Source organism: Mastigoproctus giganteus, chromosome 8 (assembly GCF_048544385.1).
Source record: "Mastigoproctus giganteus isolate SK-2022 chromosome 8, ASM4854438v1, whole genome shotgun sequence".
NCBI classification, from domain to species: domain Eukaryota; kingdom Metazoa; phylum Arthropoda; class Arachnida; order Uropygi; family Thelyphonidae; genus Mastigoproctus; species Mastigoproctus giganteus.
Genome location: NC_143582.1, coordinates 181,751,648 through 181,772,947, shown reverse-complemented (window position 1 = coordinate 181,772,947; position 21,300 = coordinate 181,751,648). Strand labels below are relative to the sequence as shown.

Here is a 21,300-nt window from a genome sequence, read left to right as displayed (position 1 = left end):
TAAAGTGTCAAACCTTAAATGAATAATGAAATACTGTAAGATGCATAATGTGCCCATTTTAAAAGTATTTTAAAATTAAAAAAGTAACAGTAAATAAATATATTATTTTAAATCCTGTGTTTTTCAGCCTCTGACTTTTGACAATGTTCCATTTTCTTTCCCTAGTTACAGCTCTGCAGTATGGAGCAGTTTCATCCTAAGAATTATCTCATTTTTATGCTAAAACTAGCACCAGAATCCCCCAGAGCATTATTTACATCACATGCCTTGTTTGATATAGATGAATAAATCTTTGAAAGTTTCTGTAATCTCCTTGATTCACATTTGGAGAAACATTGTGGTGGTTAGGAAGAAGGAACAACACCTAAATGTATTTTCACTGTGATCAGCAACATTTGATGAATGACTAGGAGCATTGTCCAGAATGTGAATGCTACTTAGGCAGGCGTCCTAAATAATTAAGGCTATTTTGCCATTTTAGAACATAGAAATAAACAGACAGTATCATACCATCAATGTGCCACAAAAAATATTTCCCACGCATCACCTGATGGCTCAGATGCCCTGGGTTGCCGATGCCTGGTATATACCTATCTTTGGCAGTTTTAAATCCAAGTGCTGTCTTCTTAAATGGAAATAAAAGCATGACTGGGGGTACACAGGAATAGTGTATTTCCAGTCATACTTTCACTAACATCTTTCCCCAAGCTTTGCTTTGGAGAGTGTAGAAAATTCTTAACAGTAATGTGAGCTATGGCCTCACTAGTCATCTGGAGATTGTGGAATGCATGGAAGTTCTTAAAGCAGTCAAACCCCCAACCCCATCCTTACAGAAAAAAAGCATTGGTTTTCTTTGTAACATTTGTGCTTTCTTCATATAAATTCATCTTTTGAATGACCCTTCAAAAGCATACTCTGTGGGTTTTGATGCTCAGGTAATGTTTCCGCTGTCTTTGCATTTTTTTTTTTTTTATATCAAATTGAGTGTGCTTATAAATTGCATCAGCACTTTCATGAATAGATCTTGCTGTAGAATCATAGTCCCATTGAATATCAGTGCTCTTCTGAACTCTGAAATTAATTCAGAACAACCAATTCTAAAGAAAGGGATTTTCTAGGTCTTTTCCTCACTTTTTCATAAGCAAAAGAAGAATACCTTATTAGGAAATGTGTGTATCAGGAAAGAAATATTTTGTAGCTGTTTATTTATTTTAATGTATCCACAAATAAACAAAAAAGAATTACAAATAATTACAATAAATTGAAAAATATAAGAAATATATAGGATGTCTATTCCTGCTGTCAGCAATCAGCATAGGTGCTCAGAACTCCATAAGGGATATATGCAGCTATTGGCACTGGTTGCTAGTAAGTGGGTTATCTGTTCACATATTTACACCCTAAAAAATAAATTTTATTCACGTGACATGAGACAAAGAAGGCAATAAAGAATTATTTATTCAATTATTGAAATAACTTGTGTTTGTGTCTGATACATTGTGCCCAAGTGCACTTGTCATACCTCATAGTTTCACCTGTGGTCTTTATTCAAGTTTTTATTTTTAATCTTAAGATTCACTTCTTTTTCCAGCCATATTTTTGATTGATTTAAAACTTATTTACAGACTAAGCTCATAGTACGATCAATAAATCAACATTGTGTAGTGGAAAGGGAGCAGTTAACTACCTGATTGAACCAATGGTGATGTTCCTCATGAAACAATTAAATCTGTGGATATGTAAAAACATGAATAATGAAAGCATGTATAGAGTTTTCCCGTATATTATTAGTTCTATTATGTGCTGTGACCCTAAAGTTTGTATTTATATTATCTGCATAAAAGGTGGCCAATTCATTTTTTAAATTGTAATAATTGTTATTATTGTAATGTACACATAGAAAACTTGAGATTTTTTTTTTTTTTTGTTTTCAGTTATGCTAAGCTTGTACTCTGTCATCCAGTAACCATTATTTAGTTATTTAATAATGGAATACAAATTTAGTAGATGAACTTGGTGAAAACTGGCAGCAGAATTCACAACGAAGTCATGAGATCTAGTAACAATGCTCATAAGCTATAGATTGGTTTTTACTAGGAAGATAGAAAAATTGAAGGGGCTTAAAAAAACTAGTAAATCAAAGAAAGGTCTAAGTTGTATTTGTCTCTCTTCCAAAAATAAACTTGAATAAGATAAATAATGGTTACTGGCATATTTATAAGAAACTTATATTCTTTAATTCTGAATGCTCCAGTTTCTCTAATATTATAATATTAGAGAAACAGAAAAATTTAGAATTGAAATATTACCCAGAATTTTGGATAGTCACATGATTTCCATTTGTTTTTCAGGAATTAGGTCAGAATTATAGTCATGGGAAGTTTATGCAATTATAATATTTCCTTTAATATTTTATAGGTAAAAAAAAAACCTTGTACACAAGTTTTCTTTTTCTTAATTATATTTATTTCTTATTATAGTCTGAGTGTTCCAGATAATACTCCTTTTACAGCAGTAATGAAGTTTGCAGCAGAAGAGGTATGAATTGAATTGTATATTAATAGTTATCTGAATTTATTATTTTTATTCATTCTCCTGTTCTTTATGCTTCATGAAATTGAAGAATTGAAAGAAAATTAATATTAATACTAATTTATATAAATTAGTATTTAGTTTATAGACAATAAATATGTTAGGTACAAACACATCATGTAAACATATGTAAGACTAAACTAAGTATTCTCTGTCTCCCTCTACTAAATAACTAAATTATAGGGCAGTGTTTCTTTATTTTATATGGAATTGTGTCATCAGGCCAAAAGAGAGACTATAAAATACAGGCTAAATATGAGTGCTACTGCATTTGATGAAATTCAAATTGCAATTAAAATCCAAAGTACATTTTATTTATTTATTTTTTTTTTTTTTTATTGCAAGCTTGGAATTTTATCCTGGCATTTGTTTAAAAATATGGTTGTTTATTTAATAAGTTTGATTTTTTATACCCTTGCCTGAAACTGATTTTTTTTCTGGATTTCAAATTGTAGTTAACTTAAGTTCATTACAATTTGAATCAACTTCAAAAGAACTGTGGATTTTCTTTAAACTGATCAGGAAGATATATTCATAAAAGAAAGCTAACTTTTTGAGGAGATTGAGTATGATCTGTTCTGTATAGAAAGACACCATTTTGATGGTTTAGAATAGGGCTGTTCATCTTCAAGCCCCTGAGGGTCCACATTATACCTTTGCTACTTACTCATCAGCCACACCATAAAAAATGTTTTTTCCAGTGTACCGATACAAATATTTGCCCTGCAATGATAAATAGTATAAATTTTCTGTTTATTTTTTATTTTATTTTTTTATGTGAACCCTAAACACGAGAGGTATTAGAACCTATAGTACTTAGTACCATGCTTGGGTTGGAGATTGAGAAGACGAAAGAAGATATTTGTTGACATTGGACTTGAATTTCTGTAGACTGCAATTTTCAGGAAATACGTATGAAGGAAGGTTGTTCCAGAAAACGGCAGTTGAATCAATAAACGAAGAAGATGAAAAGTTGGTTCTGTGGATTTGAAGTTGGACAGTAAATGGATGTTGACTGGTGGCGGCACGTGTTCGGACTGTTTTGAAAGAGAGAGAGAACGGGAATTATAGAAGCCAATTTGGAAGAACAGTGCCCATGGAAGTATCTGTAGAAGAGGCATGCAGCAGAAATAGTACGTCTATGAGACAGTGAGTGGAGAGACTCTGTTAGAGATGAATCATTAATTAACCTAACTGCCCTCTTCTGAATGGAATCAAGAAGCTTGAGAGAGGTTTTGGGGGCACCACCCCAGATGTGGGAACAATATTCCATTGCAGGGTAGATTTGCGATTTATAGAGTGAGCAGTTGTTTGGAAGAAAAGTAACGCTGAGAGCGAAAGAGAAAACCAAGTTTTTTAGATGAAGAGGAAGCAATATTTGTAATGTGCTTGTGCCAAGAGAGATTAGAAGTCAGCGTAATCCCCAAAAGAGATATATCATTTTGCCTAGAAATCGGAGTGTCAATAAAGATAAGCATACGAGCAGAAGAATCCTTTTTGGGAGATATAAGACAAGACTGAGTTTTAGAAGGGTTGAAATCAACTAAGTTGTCTTTGCCCCACTGGAGAATTACCTGAAGATTGCCATTACAGGAATTGGTAGCAGATTTTCGAGAAGTTGAAGCTGATTGAGCAGGATAAGGTTTCTCAAAATGGAAAGTTGAATGCAATGTGCTATCATCGGCAAAACTATGGATAGGATTTCCAGTCAATGGAAGAAGGTCATTGATATACAAGAGGAAAAGAGTGGGGGAAAGAACTGAACCTTGGGGGATACCGGCATTAGTGGAGAAGTTGACAGAGACAGAGAGAGAGAAGAAGACAAAGAGCTATCTACCATCACCCTCAGTGAGCGATCAAAGAGAAAACTGGATATCCAATTACTAAAAACAGTTGGCAAACCATAAGATGGAAGCTTGTTTAGAAGATCTTTATGCCAAACACGATCGAAAGCCTTTGAGATGTCTAGAGCAACTACTTGTGTTTCACCGAACGTTTCCATTGAATTAGTCCATAAATGGGTAACATAAGCCAGAATATCACCAGTGGATCGACACTGAGGGAATCCATACTGGCGATCGTTGATCAGACGGAAGATTTCTAGGTAGTTTAAAAGTTGGCGGTTAATTGATTTCTCCATTATTTTAGAATGAGTAGAAGTAATTGCAATGGGACGATAATTGGATGGAAGAGATTTGTCACCCTTTTTAGGAACTGGTTGGATATGAGCAAATTTCCAAGCAGAAGGAAAAACACCTTTGGAATAAGAAAGTGAAAAAAGGCAGCAAAGAATAGGAGTAAGTTCAGGAGCACAGGTTTTGAGGACAAGTGGAGAAATACCATCGGGACCTGGAGCTTTCTTAGCATCGAGATTCATCAAACTCCTTCTGATATCCTTTTGGCGGAAGACCACAGGAGGCATTGAATGGAGCATGTTGGGAATGGTGGAAGGTGTTTTACCAAGATCATTAATACATGAGCTGGAAGAAAAATTGGATGCTAGCAGGTCAGCTTTATCCTTGGCCGAAGTGACAACAGAACCATCTGGTTTGGACAGAGGTGGGAGCAGAGATGGGCAAAAGTTGCGGCCAATAGCTTTGGCAAGAGACCAGAATGATCGGCTACCATTAGCGCAAGAAGCCAGTTTTCTACTCTTAGCCTGTTCAAACTAGTTTGGACTGATTAATAACTGCTGTACAATTGTTGCGAGCTTTGGTGTAGGCAGAAAATGAAACTGAAGAATTAGAAACAAGCCAATTACGATATGCAACATTCTTCTCTTGGACAGCCTTAGCACATTTATTGGAAAAACTACGGTTTAGATAAAGGACGAGATTTTAAAGTGGAGTGTGGGATAAAGGATTCCATTCCTGCAAGAATAATTTCACTGACACGATCTGAGCAAACGTTGACATAAGAAGTTTTAAAACAGTAATCCGACCAAGGAAAAGAAGAAAAGAAGTCTTGCAGGTCATCCCATTTTGCATTCTTGTAATGCCAAACAACACGAGGTTGGGAAAAGCCATCAGATAAAGGTTCCATTGGAGAAGAGACAATCACCATGTTGTGATCTGAAGTGCCTAGAGGACCTTTCACTTCGACCGTGTACTTAGAAGGGTTGTTTGTGAGAAAAAGATCAAGCATATTGGCTGTATGATCAGGATTGTCCGGTATTCTTGTAGGTAAATGAACAATCTGTGCAAGGTCGTTAGTAATTGCAAAAGCCTCAGCATCTCGACCTGCTGGGTCGGTGTGACTAGAAAACGGAAGCCAGCTGGAGTTGTGAACGTTAAAATCATCAATCAAAATTACCTCGTTGTTAGGAAAGTTGGACTAGAGAAAGTCAAGTTGCAAGGAGAGATAATCAAAGAGCTCCAAGTGATTAGTGGAGTTGGGAGAATGGTAGAGACAACAGATGAATTTGACACAATGAGGTAGAGAGATTTTAAGCCATTGAAGATCAAAGAGAGGAGATTCCAAATTGCCAAGTCTCTGACAAGGAATATCAGAATATTCCCTGCCAGAATATGCACAAGTACCACCTTTGAGGCAAAAGTAATCATACAGCGTATAATTTGGGCATTTGAGATGAGCAGTAGTTGAATCAACCGATAACTGAGATTCGGTCAGAAAAAGCACGTGGGGTTTGGCAGACTGCAAGTGGAAATGGACATCGTTGAGATTAGAATTGAGACTACGTATATTTGTGAAATGAATTAGGAAGTGCTTGGGAGGTTTAGATCTTTTTGCAGATAAGCTTGCTCTATTAGTTTGACAATTCATGGTGTACTCAATGGTAAGAAAAAGTGGGTGGGACATGCTGTATGAAGTAATGAAATTTTTGGATATGGCATACACATAGTAAGAATATACCCAGATCCTTGACATAACGTGGCCTCGACAATGCTCCCCGCATACACACTACTTGGACTCGCTTCAGTCACTATCAGAGTAGATGTAGCAAGATTATACACTAGCTGATCTGGAAGCCTCCTAGAGAGTTACCAATAGGTTCGGTCGGTGTGCTAACTAGCGGCCGGCCTGCGAACACCGTTTTAGTGCTGTACCCGCGAAATGTAAGGAATATTGGATCTCGCCACGATGTTCATCATAACCTCAAAAGTCATCAATCATACTGCATGATGGAAGAGATAGGGAAGGGTTGACCGGAACTTAGCTCTAGAGACTAAACATGGGTTCCACCACTTCAAGCCTCCAATAAGCAAAGTGGTGGTATTTCACCGGTTGATGAGAGTCATCTACCACCTAGTACTGCCTGGTAACATAGAGGGGCGGCATTCCTCCATGGGGTGTGGGTGCCACACCTCGACCCCTGCTTACGTTGGTTCACACCTGAGTGGTCACCCACCATGTACTTGTGCATGGAGGTTATACCCAGGATTACTAACAGTCCCACCATCGTGAAGGTGCAAGCACAGGATTTGGCTGTCTTAGACCGTCTGGACTTCGCCGAAATTGGGTCCACTTGACTTGAGTGTCACCCGAATATCAGTTCCATCAGCGTTTTTGACTCCCAGGTAGCAAGTACAGCTTGTCTGGCATATCTGAGAGCATGTCTGTGACAACCTCAAGGATACACTTGATCAGGAGTGTATTCTCCATCTTCAATAATTTTTGCAAGTTCCTGCGGGAATACTTTAGCAGGCGATTCATCTGCAGATGCAGTTTCACCTTTAATTTTTAATTCCTTTTATTCCTTTTTCCTTTAATACCTTTTAAGAAACCCTGTCATCTAATCTGTACTCGCAGAAAATTCATACTTTCTGTTTAACTGAGATGAAGTGCTTGGCTCCTTTTCTTTAATCTGTCTGTAAATTCTTAGTGCTGTTTGCTTGATGGCATTTCCATCTACTGGTACTCTTTTTTGTGACTGATCTTCTATCCATATTACCAGAGCCTTTTCTATTTTTTCCTTGACAATATCTCTTGTATATGATGATGAATTAACACTTACTTTTGTTCCAGAACATACTGACTTCCTAATTGCAGCTTCATTTTTCTTAATAGTTCTTATGGTTGCTTCATGTACACCAAAATGCTTTCCTACAGACGCAGCCCCTTGTCCAGTTGCAAGACGATCTAAAATTTGAATTTTAAGTTCCAAAGAAATCGCTTTCCTTTTCATTTTGGTAATAGGCGAATTGTTCGACATTATATAAGGGCTACCGAAAAATATCTGTTATAATTAATAAAAAAAGTATGAAAAATTTGTAAACTCACAATTTATTGACTATCGGCAAAATTAATAAATTTATATGTGCACAAATTTCACTAAAGATTCTTTCACTTTTAAATAGAGCTTACTACTAAATGTCTTCCGAAGATACAATGCATGAATACCGTAGATGTGCACCAAATTCAATAAAAACGTTGATGTTTCATAGATACCTAGACGTACACATTGGTAAACAAAAGCACGCGTTTCAAAACACAGACACACTAGCTGTTATCCAATTTATTGGTGCGTGTAAAAAAAAAAGAAATGATACTAATATGCCACAAATAAAAAATTTTTTTTTTAGAATTTAGGCAAAAAAAAATTCATAGGAATCGTGTTAAATCAAAATGACTCGCGTAAAAAGAGAATGAAATATTTATTTTGAATTCGTGTTAAATCAAATTCGTGTAAAAAAAGTTAGTGCAAAAACAGAATTAGGTGTACTCGTATTTCAGGAAAGCTTTTGATATAGTTGTACATAAAAAAAAAAAAGTGATGTACAATGGAGCAGTGTGGAATTAAGGGCAAGTTGCTGCTATTGATAATTGGATGGTTGAGCGGGAGAAGACAAAGAATGGTAATCAATGGACACTGCTCTTCATGGACTAATGTTATTAGTGGAGTCTTCCCCCAAGGTTTGCTGTTGGGCCCATTGTTGTTTTCTGTATTTATCAATGATATTGATGAAGGCATATCAGATTTACTGTCCAAGTTAGATGATATAAAGGTTGGCAGGGGTGTTAATAACAGTATGCTTCTGCAACAGGATCTAGAAAAGTTAAGCAGATGGGCTGAGATGCGGCAACTGAGGTGTAACTTTGACAAATGTAAAGTACTGCATATAGGTAGCAGTAACTCCAGAGTAACATACCAGGTGTGTGGTACTACACTCAGGGTAGTGGAGAATGAAAAAGATCTAGGGGTAATTGTGCAGTCAGATATGAAGTTCTCTGAGCAGTGCAAAAAGGCTGCAAGAGTAGCTTATGATGTCTCATCAGTGATATACAGGAATTTTGCTATCAGGGATAAGGAGGTAATTATCTCTTTTTATAAGTCAATGGTCAGGCCTCACCTTGAGTGTACTCACCTTGAGTACTGAATACAGATCTGGAGGCCTCATTTATGAAGGACCTAGAGCTACTGAAACAGTACAGAAAAGGGCATTGAGATTGGTGAGGGGAAACAAAGGGGTGCTCTTACCAAGAAATGCTTCAGTTCTGCAAATTGCAGCATCTGGAGACCAGGCACCTGCAGTGCAATCTAATTGGGGTGTTTAAGGCTTTGAATGGTTTGAGCGAGCTCAACAGTGCTGATGGGATTCTTCCTCTTGTTCAGATTACACATTTGAGGATAGCATAAATTCAAATTGAGGGGGGATGGTTGCAGAATAGATGTCGAAATTTGCCTTTAGTCTGCAAGTGGTTGATTGCTGGAACAAACTTCATCTGTCATAGAAGTTGAGAGCTTAAATAAATTCAAGGAAGAACCAGACAGATGTCTGGAGGAAATGGATAGGTAAAATGGGAAGTTTTTTTTTTTTTTTGGGCTGATGCTGTATAAGCTTGCTTTCTTGTGCCACTTCTAATGCTAATTGGATAGATCCTAACTTTTTTACGTTTAGCTTCCACAATTTCTCTTCCATTTTTCTCTCAGTTATCACAAAATCATTTAGCTCCCTGTTAAGAGTTTGAGAAATGTCTGGCATCCCCCATTCACACAGAATTCCTCATGTGCAAATGAGTTGCCAAATACCTAATTCAGTTTGTCAATAACCTGAGCAGGATCATCAAGTAGACCAGTGTAAATCAATCCCTTACTTCTGTTAATATAAGTAAAGAAATCTTTGCGGCTTGTCCTTGCTGATTTTGCTAGAGACTTCTCATAATCTATCTTAGCTTGACTAACCTACTTTGTGACTTGATTGCAGACTAGTTTGTATCTATCATAGGCGTCTGTATCACCTGATAATTTATATGTATAACATTTTTCTTTTGTGCCACAAGTCTCGTTATTTCATCTGACATCCATTTAGATATAAGACTTGAATAGTATTTCTTAGTTGGTGTGAAAAACCTAGTGGCATTCTGTGATTACTTCGATGAATGCTACCCATTTAGAATTGGCTGTTGATAATATCATCAGTTGGTCTCACTGCATAGAAATTAAAAACTAAGACCATTGTAGTCACTGTAATAAAAACAAAAGCTCTTCTCTTTAACCTTGACAGTAATGTCTTTAAGTAATTCCCACATCACTATACTGTAATCAATGTGATTCCTTCCTTTTTTTGCCTCTAACATGCTGCTGTAGAAAAAGTCATCCAATAAATCTACCACAAGTCTTGTTAGTGTGTGGAGTGAGTAAACCCACAAGTTCCAGTCAATATCTGGAAATTTAAAATCCCCCATTATAGGACACTCTGGTTTACTGACCCACTGTTTCTCTGCATATTTGTTTATTATACTCATCACAGTCATTAGGCCTATAATACACTCCTACTCTCATTTTTGTTTTTGCAGTGCTTATATCACACCATACTGACTCAACATTGCACTGGCCATCTTTGTCCACTAGATGTTCTGCCTTTGATTTCTCTGATAATATCTTTTTATGGACCTTATATTGCTTTAATTTTTTGAAATTTGATGATACAAGCAGATAGTAATCATAATAAAAACAACTAATGAAAGCAAGATACAGAGAAATAGATTCTGTATATAATATTTTGTTGTCTGAATATTTTATTAGAATATAAAATATTTAAAGAGTAATAACAGATAGCGAATGCTCTTTTTTTTTTGTTACAGTTTAAAGTTCCACCTGCAACCAGTGCTATTATTACAGATGATGGAATTGGTATTAATCCAGCACAAACAGCAGGTAAGATATTTTCAGAATCTGTTAAGAAAGATAAATAATATATCTTTAAAAGAGTTGAAATAGAAGCACACCTGAATTTAAATAAAGTTCTAGCTGTAGAAATTTTCTGTATTACATTGACTCTTCCTTACCTTCACCCCAACCAACAGTCAAAGTAGAAAACTGGTAAAAAATGTATTTCTTCTCAGAGTGGTGGTAATGATTAAGTTGACAATCAGAGAAAATATATAAACTGTGACCAAGAACTCAAAAGCAGTAGTCTAAATAATTAGACTGAGTTTGTAGCTTCCCATATAGCAGTGCTGCAATTATCAGCACCTCATCATTCTATATAATAAACTTTATATAAAAAGCACTTATAGTTTTGTGTTATAATGGCTGCTGAGCTATGTTCAGGTCACATTTGTGAGTTAAATGGGCTGAATTGTTCATTGTCTCCTTTATATATCAGGATTTTCACTAGAAAGTGAAACGTGCAGGTTTTTGATCGAATTATTATGCTGTAAGAACAGGATTGGAGTTGAAAATCAGTATTACAATTGCAGAACAAATTTTGGACATGGTTATATCAATGTGGGTACATGAGAATATCTTTAATTTTCTTTTATATGGGCACCCTGTTTTTTTCTGATAAATTTAGAGTGGATTGGCAATCTAAGCATGCATAATACCCTCTTGATGGAATATGCTGAGATTTTGAATTTTTTATTAAAATTAAGTGTTAAAATTATAGGAGTGATTCATAACCCTCCTGCCAAACTTGGAATACTTTTTTTTTTAATAGATCAGTAGTAAACAAACATTCCTTCTTATTGAGTTCAAATTTCTTGAACTTTTGTTAGTAAAATAAGAATTCAAGCAATTGTGTATCTTCTTGATTAGACCGGGGTTCGAGCCCGTCACCACCAAATACGGAGGATGCGGAAAGGTCAGGGAATGACCACCGCACCGGAGCAATATGGCCTTAGTTGCTAATGCTCCTAAAAACCAAAACAACAACAACAACAACAGCAATTGTGTATTTATTTATATATTTATTATATTCATTTATGTATTGATTTTTTTTTTTTTTATGTAAAGTTGACAAGTCAGCCTGAATGTCTACCCCACATCAATATTTGTAAAATAATGAGCTCAAATGTATTGAGCATTACAGCTCTGGTTCATACTACCCCACATCAATGAATTATGATTTCCATGGATGGTGTAACTGTCCTGTGCCTCTTCAACAGCTTGTTGAACACTGAAGTTACTAATCTCAAAATAATGCTTTAGTCCTGTACCAATTGTTTTAGGTGTTCCACAAAAAACAATCTAATGGATTTAAATTGGAAGAGCAGAGAGCCCGTGCAAAGCCTGATGAAGAATTATCTGCTTTACACACCATTCATTTTTAAGTGACTTAAACAAACAGAGCATTTTACTTTTCCTTAATGGAGCAGTCAATTTTAATGGAAAATACCTTATTTTTAAAATTAAGCTTTTAATTTTCCCAATGTTGACAGACTTTGAGCATATTAAACTAGTCGGCATCCATTCACAGATAAATTCCAAACTTGTTGAATTAGTTTTCCTCTTCCTAACTTATCCTTTCTACTTACGGTCTTTGGAACAACTTTCTTTCATATATATTTCCTGAAAATTACATCTACAGAAATTCAAGTCGTATCAACAAATAGTTTCTGTCTTCTCAAATTTCAATCCACACATAGTACTATAGGCTCCAATATGTCACATATTGGAATCACCATAAAAACAATAAAAATAAGGTATTCATTTTTATTTCTGATTTTTATCATAAAAATTAATATTACTCACATGAATAAAATGAGTCCATAACTTCAAGGAAAGAAGCAAACTTCTCAGGATGTACAAAGCAGCATTGGAAACATTTTGCATTTTAGCTTTTCTGTATCCTTTTTTTTTTTTAAGTATTTGAAAAGGGGTCAAAGGGATCTATAGTTATATATGTTCAGCAGCTGAATATATGGAACTGTGGGGACCTGGGCTATGGTCCATTCTTAAAATTCATTCAGAAGCTCAGTAACACTACTAGCTTTTGAAAGGTATGCAATACCTTTATATAAGGCTGCTTTCTTTCAATTTATGGAAATATTACTGCACGAGTACTAATATCTTTTCAAAATGCTATCCTTTATGGCAAACCCAGAAAATATCAAATGCACCTTGTTTTAATTGAATAATAGGATACTCCTTTATATGTACACAAATAAATGTATCTGAAGCATATTTTTTAAAATAAAGCATTCCTTTTACATAGATATTAATAATGTGCAGTATCCTTGATTATTCAGCAGCAATTTAATAAAAGGTACTTATTCAAAGGTATCACAAAGACTTAATGCTTAGATATTCATGGATCACTCAGCATAGTTGTATCTTGACACCTCTGAAATTATTTCATTCTGGGTGTGCATCACTGCTTGTCAAAGCAAATTACTATCATTCTGCTTAGCACTGGACTGGTATGTGATGTGATGTTACCTGTGTTTTGCACTGAGATAGATTTGCACCAGCCCCAACAGTGACTTCATGCATGGGATATACAGTCCTTGTTTCTATATAATGGCAGAACCTGAAACTGGCATTTAATTTTTTTTTTCAGGGAATTTTTAATTGTGTGCACATATACCTAGTGGTATCAGATTTCACTACAGCCTCATTCTAATTTTATAATCAAGAAACAAGTTTTTTTAATAAATACTTTACCTGACACAACATACTACTGAGTCAGAAAAAAAAAAAAAAAACTATTTGTAGCACAAGAAGACATGTTTTACTAGGTCTAATTCATCAACCCTCTGCATACCAGGCGAGGTCAGAATTAGACACCTGCTTTGTAGCCAGAGGGTGGATGTATAATGACATCTTTTATGTCCTTAAAAGATAATTGTTCTATGGTGTGATTAACATTTTATGTGACAAACATTTCCTGGTCCTGGTCAACCTATTCTTGTCACACAATATATTCCCTCAGTTAAATTGTTTAGAATCACATCTCAACTTCTAACCAGTGCCTTTTGCTAGGTCCTGAGTACCTTATGAATCCTGTGATTTCATTCTTTCCAAGTCAACTCTTTTCTTCAGGCATTATTCTCATCAATAAAAATAGTGAATTATTGTTTTTGTTTCTTTCATTTGTATGTTGCACAATGAAAGGCTGCACCAAAATTGATTCAGCAACTACAGTTTCTTCCTATTCTCTGGAACACTATTCTATAGCTTGCACTATTCCTTGTGCTTTCAGATGCCCTGATCTGTTTAAAAATGCTTTAAATTAGAATGACAAATTGCCACAAGCTATTTTCCTATTATATTGCCATTTGTGCTTCCTATATTCACATTTACATGAATTCACTGTGAACTTTTCATGGATACAGTGTTGAAAAGATCCCTTTCTTTGAGACTAGCTCATGTGGAGGGCAACAAATTTTCCTTTGGCAGTCTAACAAAGGGTCATAAATCTGAGGCAACAATATCAAATTTTGCACTGGGGCTCCACAAGAATTTGCTACACTACTGCATAGACATGTTTTACTCTATAGAGTGTGAGAGGTGTGAATAGGTATAGGTATATTTGGGTCTAACGGCTCCTGGGATTTCTCCCATCTCCGCATATGTACACTGTATCGGACAAGCCAGGGATTTAAAAGTATATGGGTCATGTGGTATTTAGCATGTTGTGCCCTTGTTCATCCGGTCTGTTAGCCGCCGGGCCCCTAATGGGACCCGACGTTACCATACCTCGCCACGGGGAGGCCGGCTGGGTGTTACCTATATAGTACTCTGGCAGGTCCTGCCACCTACTTTCCTGGGATTTCAGTGGCAGGTCCTGCCACCTACTTTCCTGGGATAGAACCTTAAAAAAAAAAAAAAAAAAAAAAAAAGTGCTGTTCGAGGTTAGTTATTAGCATTTGTTAGAATAATTTAGATGCTTGCGAGGGGCTATACGCTGAAATAATATTTTCTATATGCCTAAATGGGTCGGGCAGGAAATTTTGATGTAGTTAAATTTGGACGCGTAGGGCTGAAAATACTGTGAAAGTCAACAGTAAAAGGGGGTGTGAAGACTGGAGGGAAGAAAAAGGAAGTATGGGGCCGATAGAGAGGATGGCCCTGCGATTGCAGTGGAGCAGGCCCGTGCTCCACCAGAGGGAAGATATTTGGGGAAGGGAAGGAGTGGGGGCAAAGTCCCCTCTCCCCACGGGAAGGGAAAGAAAGCACCGTTCAAGAGAGAAACAGTGTATGTTGAGTCATATGACAACCTTGGATGTCCTTTAGTCCAGGTGCCCAACAGGGCAAGATGGGGTTCTTCTGGTCTTCTATGGTGTCTTTGAACAAGTTGAGTCAGAGTCTTAGTTGTGTTTCCATTACTCTGGGCTATTGAGGGATGGCTGTTGTCTCGTGATTTGTGGACTTTTGGAATACCTTCACTCTAGGGGAGGGTAGGGTCCGTTTTTTTGTGAACAGATTTTGCGCAAAAAGTGTGAATGCTTTGTAGGTCTCTTCCTCTTGTAGAACGATGTCCTCCTGGTTTCGAAGAAGCGAGTGAATCTTGGTGTATAATTGACATCTGAGGTCCTCGTATTGGTCACACTCGTATACCAGGTGCTCCCAGGACTCCTCCTGTCCACAGGAGCACCGCGGAGTAGCTGCGATTCCAAAGTCATATAGCCTCTTTCTAAATGAGCCATGTCTGGTAAATAGGTAGGTAGTTTTGAGTCAGGGCGAAAACCAGGCTGGGGAGAGTGGATAAACTTGTCCTACATCCGGTATAAACTTCTTAGTAATGGAGCCTTTGTTAGTGAGGTTCCAGCGATTTTGCCATAGTGATTTCACTTGTTGCAAAATCCGTCTGTTCTCCACGGTTTTGCAGTTTGTTGGGTCTGTGGTGAATCCTATATGAGAGGCTATTTTTCCTTTGGAATGTTGGTACAGCAACCCCCAGCACGCAATCTCCAAGTCCAGGGGAAGGTATCCCGCCAGGACTTGGAGCGCGTGGGTGCTCACAGTGCAGCAAGCTCTTGTCATTATGAGCAATATCGATCGGTGTATCATCTCCAGTTTTTTCTTGTTGACAGCTGTGCTAGTCTTTGTGTACCAGGCCCCAGCTGCATAGGCTATTGCTGGGATAAAGAATGCCTTATAGAGGACGCCAAGGGGCCCTCTTCTTCAGGCCCCAATCTTTCCTAGTGACTCTGGCCAGTAGGCTCGCATATCTTCTTATTTTTGTTCTCAGGTAGCAGAGATGTGGTGTGAAGCTAAGGTTTCTGTCAAGTATCACTCCGAGGTATTTTATTTCTGTTAGCAACTTTATGGTTTTCCCGTTTATCTTAATCTGCGGTGGTCTTCTAGGGTCAAGGAATCCTTTGAGAAGTATTGAACTTGTTTTTTCTGAGGAGATAGTAAGGAGATTTGTACTAGCCCAATTTTGCAAGTCGCTAGTGGCCCGGTTTGTTATGGTCTCCAGTCGTGCCCGGCTGTCAGCCTGCAGCATCAGAACCAGGTCATCCGCATATGCCTGGGTTTTAACATTTGGAATATCCAAATTAAGGAACTCGTCTAGGACCAGGTTCCACAAGAGCGGCCCCAGGACAGAACCCTGAGGGCAGCCCCTGTGGACCGGCCTAGAAACAGAGGCGTATGGAGTGGTAACAGTGATTCGCCTGTTTTCAAGATAGGATTTGAGGCATCGATATAAGTCTCCTGTGATATGAGCCTTCCGGAGCCTGGCCAGAACAGCAGGCCACCAGAGAGAATCAAAAGCTCCTGCGAAGTCAATCGATATTAAGAGGAAGTATTTTGTGTTGCAGTTTTTAGCTGTTTCAATAATATTTTCCCGAGCCCCTACAGCCGAGCGTCCCTTCCTAAAGCCATATTGATTAGGCGACATGAGGTTTGATTCTTGGAAGTGGTTCTCGATTCTTTGGTAGAGAAGGCGCTCGAAGAGCTTGCTGAAGATTGACAGCAAGGCGATTGGCCTATACGACCCTGGCATTCCTTGTGGTTTCGTCGGGTTTTTTAAAATAAGTTTTATTCGTGCAGTTTTCCACGAGGCCGGGAAGTGGCCCACCGAGAGACATCGGTTGAGGAGTCCCAATATTGTGTTCGGTATAGTTTCTACCACCACCTTGAGCATCTCGGGCTCAATTTGATCTATACCAGGGGTCTTTATATTTTTCATTCTCGCTGCCGCTATGCTAAGTTCCATTGGTGAGAAGGCAGGTTCAACAGTTGTGGTTGTGTATGTGTTATTGTTCTCACATAGTTTTCTTTGTTCCTGGGTTTGAGGCTCGGTTGCAGGAAGGAAGATATGGTCCAAGATATTGTCTATAGAGGATTTCCATGTTCTGGTATAGGTTCCCTGAGCTGTCTCGTTTGCCGTTACGACTTCCCCTCTGGGGAGTTTGTTTGTGGTGACCCGATACACCACTCCCCAGGGGTTAGCATTTCCTTCTGTATTTACTAGGTTTTCCCATGAGGCTTTCTTTCTTTTCTTTATTTTAGTTGTGTAGTCATTTCTGACCTCACGGTACTGTTGCCTCAGTACATCGACCTCTGCCTGTGGTCAGGATCTACGCGCCCTCTGAAATGCCTTGCGGGCACTATTTACCCTTTTCTGGAGATCTGTGAGCTCTGGCGACCACCAAGGAACGGCTTTGAGGGAGGGCATCTTCTTCTTCTTGATGGCTATATCTGCCGCTTCTGTGATTATTTTTGTTACCTCTCGCTGATGCCGGTCTAGGTTAAATTCATTGGAGTGGAAGTTTTCTGCTTTCTCCAACAGCAGCTGCTTAAAAAGTTTCCAATCCGCTTTTGATATGGCGTATCTTGGTAATAAAAGTCGTGTGACATGTTGCGATTGGAGTGATCGGTGGAGGTTGTAAGTTAACACTCTGTGATCTGAAGTGGTCCAGTGTTGTTGTACCTCCCAAGGAGAGAGGTGTCCTGCTATGGAATGACTTGCAAGGGTTAGGTCGATATTAGCTTCCCACATAGTGTTCGAGAAGGTGTGGGGCTGGTTTGGTCTGTTTAGAATGGATAGGTCGCTGCTTGATATGTACTCCTCTAGGCGCTGGCCTTTGTTTGTTCCTCTCCGTTCTGGTGTCTCACTGTGCCAGGCAGGCGATCTGCAGTTTGCATCAAGGCCTAATATAAGTTTGGTGTTTGGTAGTTGTTGCTGCAGATTCTGAAGATATTGTATTGTAGGGAGTATGTCTTCTCCTGGTCGGGCATAGATGGACACTACGTAAAATTCCCCTAGGGATGATGCTATATGGGCGCAGACTGCCCAGTTTGTGCACAGGTCTGTTATCTTAGTTACAGTGAGGTCAGGATTACAAACAGCGATGGCAGCCCAAGGAGTTTCACCATCCACTTGGACAATTTTAAACTGTAGTGGGTACCCTCTAACTTGATATTTATGTGTATAGGGCTCTTGTAGAAGAAGTAGGTCTAGCTTCTCTTCTTTAGGTTTCTTAACTAGCTGTGCTACGACAGCCTTGGAGCGTTGCGCATTGTGTTGTGCTATCTTCACCTTTGACATGTTATAGTAGTTGTTATTACTCTCCATAATTGATTCTCAATTGTTGTGCACCCTTTGCTTTAATGTAAACAGGGCATTTACTGTCCCTGATAGAATGATCCGATTGTAACTTCATGGCCCTACAGTTTGCACAAACCAGAGTTTCCGCTTTTTTTGGGCAATTGTTATATTCATGCCCAGTGTTGGCACAATGACCACAAGTGGGTTGCGACTGCTTGCAGGTGTGAGTCGTGTGGCCAAAGTGACAACACCGGAAGCATTTGGGAACAGCCACATGCTTTCTGAAACGGTGGCTGTCCCAGTTTACATAGATTCTGGACTGTTGGCTCAGGATTTTCCAAGTGGCTGGAGACAGTTCAACAATCCAGTTAGCTGAATTTCCATTTCTGGGCTTTGTTTTATACCTTGGTATAATATGTTGTCGTGGCTCATCGCTTGTGGGTAGCTGATGGCAGTTTTTGGTATAAATCTCCTGAACAAGTTCTTCTGGGGTCATGTCTTTGTCGATGCCTAATATGAGTATGCTTGGCCCTTTCTCTTTAGGAGGTTCAGCTATGAGGCCTAAGGAGGGTATTTTAGGATTTTGTAGTATTCCCTGTAGATCTTCCTCTGTGTCAGTCTGAATTATAACTCCAACATTTCTTGTCTTTCTGACAGATCTAATCTTCGTGTGTTTGAAGTCATCCTTAAGCTTTTCGATTACTGTTTGTTTCACTTCCTCACTCGTTTTGTGGACTTCGCTTGACGGTGGTTTCAATATTACTAGGTGTGGTTTGGTGATCGGGGTTTTCTTGGGGGCTATTCCAGCCTGACCTGCAGGACGATTTCCATTTGTAGTGTTGATGTTGTTCCTCAGCGTCTGTGAATAAGTGGGAGTGCGCTATAGCATGTGGTTTGCCCCACTGTTTTGGAGGACCTCCAATTTTGCTGTGGCAATTTCCTTCTCTAGCTGAGTTTGTACCAGGATGGTGTGAATACTGACAAACTGACAAGATTCCTCATTGCATTAGCATTAGCATTAGTAAGGCCACGATGCAAGAAAGCAAGCTTATATAGCATCAGCCAAAAAAAAAAAAAAAACCCCTTCTCATTTCACCCATCCACTCGCTCCAAATATTTGTCTAGTTGTGCCTTGAATCTATTTAAGCTATCAACTTCTACAACAGCAGATGAAAGTTTATGCCAGCAATCAACCACCCGCTGGCTAAAGGCAAACTTCTGCACATCTATCCTACAACTGTCTTTCCTCAATTTCAATTTATGATCTCTCAAGCGATTATTCTGAGCAAGAGGAGGAATTCCATCAGCATTGAGCATGCTCAAACCATTCCAGGCTTTACACCTCAATCAGATCACCTGGCAGGTGCCTAGGCTCCACTGTAATTTGCAAAACTTAAGCCTTTCTACGTAAGAGCAACCCTTTCTTCCATTCACTAATCTTTTTGTGTTCTCTGTGCTCGCTCCAGCAGCTCTACATCCTTCTTAAAATGAGGGCTCCAGCCTGTATACCTCAAGGTGAAGCCTGACCATTGCCTTATACAAGGGGATAATCACTTCCTTATCCTTGCTAGAAAAATTCCTGTATATCATTGACAAGACATCATGAGCTACTCTCGCAGACCGTCTGCACTGCTCAGAAAACTTCATATCTGCCTGCACAAATACCCCCAGATCCTTTTCATTCTGTCAGTGTAGTACCAAACAGTCTGCCTGGGTAGCACAGTGGTATCGTCATTGTCCTCCCCATGGCAGGTGGAAAAGGCCCAGCCTTGAATCCCATCGATGACGGGAAGGACTTTAGTGGGCTTTTTTCACTCCTTGGCTGAGTTAGTCTTTCTCGGGCATAGATCGTGCGATCTATGCCCGAGACTCCCCCCCCCCAGGAACTGGGGTTTTTTCGTCTAGCAAACAGGCAAATAGACCAGAGAACACACGCAATTTACAGACAAAATAAATATATGGGTAGATGTAATCATTTACAGGGGACCCTAATATCATAATTTGTCAATGTCGTACCACACAGTTGATATGCTACTCTGGGGCTACTGATTCCCATATGCAGTACTTTACATTTGTCAATGTTAAACCTCAGTTGTCACCTCTCAGCCCATCTGCTCAGCTTTTCTAGATCCTGTTGCAGCATACTGTCATTAATGTCATTAACAACCCTACTGACCTTCTTATCATCTGCAAACTTGGACAATAAGCCTGATATACCATCATCAATATCACTGATAAATATACAAAACAATGGGCCCAACACTGAACCCTGAGGGACACCACTAATAACATTAGTCCACTTAGAGCAGTATCCATTGATTACCACTCTCTGTCTGCAACCACTCAACCAACCTTTTATCCATTGTAGCAACATGCCCTTAATGCCATACTGCTCCAATTTGTACAGTAATCTTCCATGTGCAACAGTATCAAAAGCTTTCCTGAAGTCCAAGTATATGATATCAAAATAATTTCTTTGCATCCAGTTCCTTTGTGACCACATCATAGTATCCAATCAAATTGGTCAGACAAGACTTCCCCTTAACAAAACCATGCTGTGTCTGAGCTATAACTGAAGTCTTGTCTAGATGATCCTGCAGTGCTTCCTTAACCAGTACCTACATTAATTTCCCTGGAACAGAAGTTAAACTAACATGTCTGTAATTATTTGTCAACCTTTGTGAATTGTGGTCACATTTGCACATCTCCAGTCCATGGGTACTTCCCCTGAGTCCAAGGAAGCTCTCATAATTATGGCTAAGGGTTTGCTTATTTCCTTTGCTGCCTCCTTTAATATAACTGGATAGATCCCATCCACTCCAGGTGCCTTTCTTCTGTTTATCTTCAATAATTTCTTCTCCACTTTGCTCTCAATTATTACAAAATCATAGCTCACTGCCAGGGTTTAATTCGCCTCTGGCATCTGGCATTCCCATCCCTGAATAACTCCTCATGTGTGAATGTAGATGCAAAATGCTCATTTAGTTTGTTAGCTACCTGAACAGGATCATCAACAGTTGAA

General features: G+C 38.6%; 1 protein-coding gene across 1 annotated transcript in view; it reads left to right on the top strand.

Annotated features, from left to right (window-relative positions):
* LOC150082047 (ubiquitin-fold modifier 1) overlaps positions 1-21,300 on the top strand; it is a 33,097-nt gene that overhangs the window by 7,604 nt on the left and 4,193 nt on the right. Inside the window, exons 3-4 of the mRNA XM_090379937.1 lie at positions 2,481-2,538; positions 10,639-10,711. Of these exons, the coding sequence (XP_090236063.1) occupies positions 2,481-2,538; positions 10,639-10,711 (131 nt within the window). The remainder of the gene's footprint in view (positions 1-2,480; positions 2,539-10,638; positions 10,712-21,300) is intronic.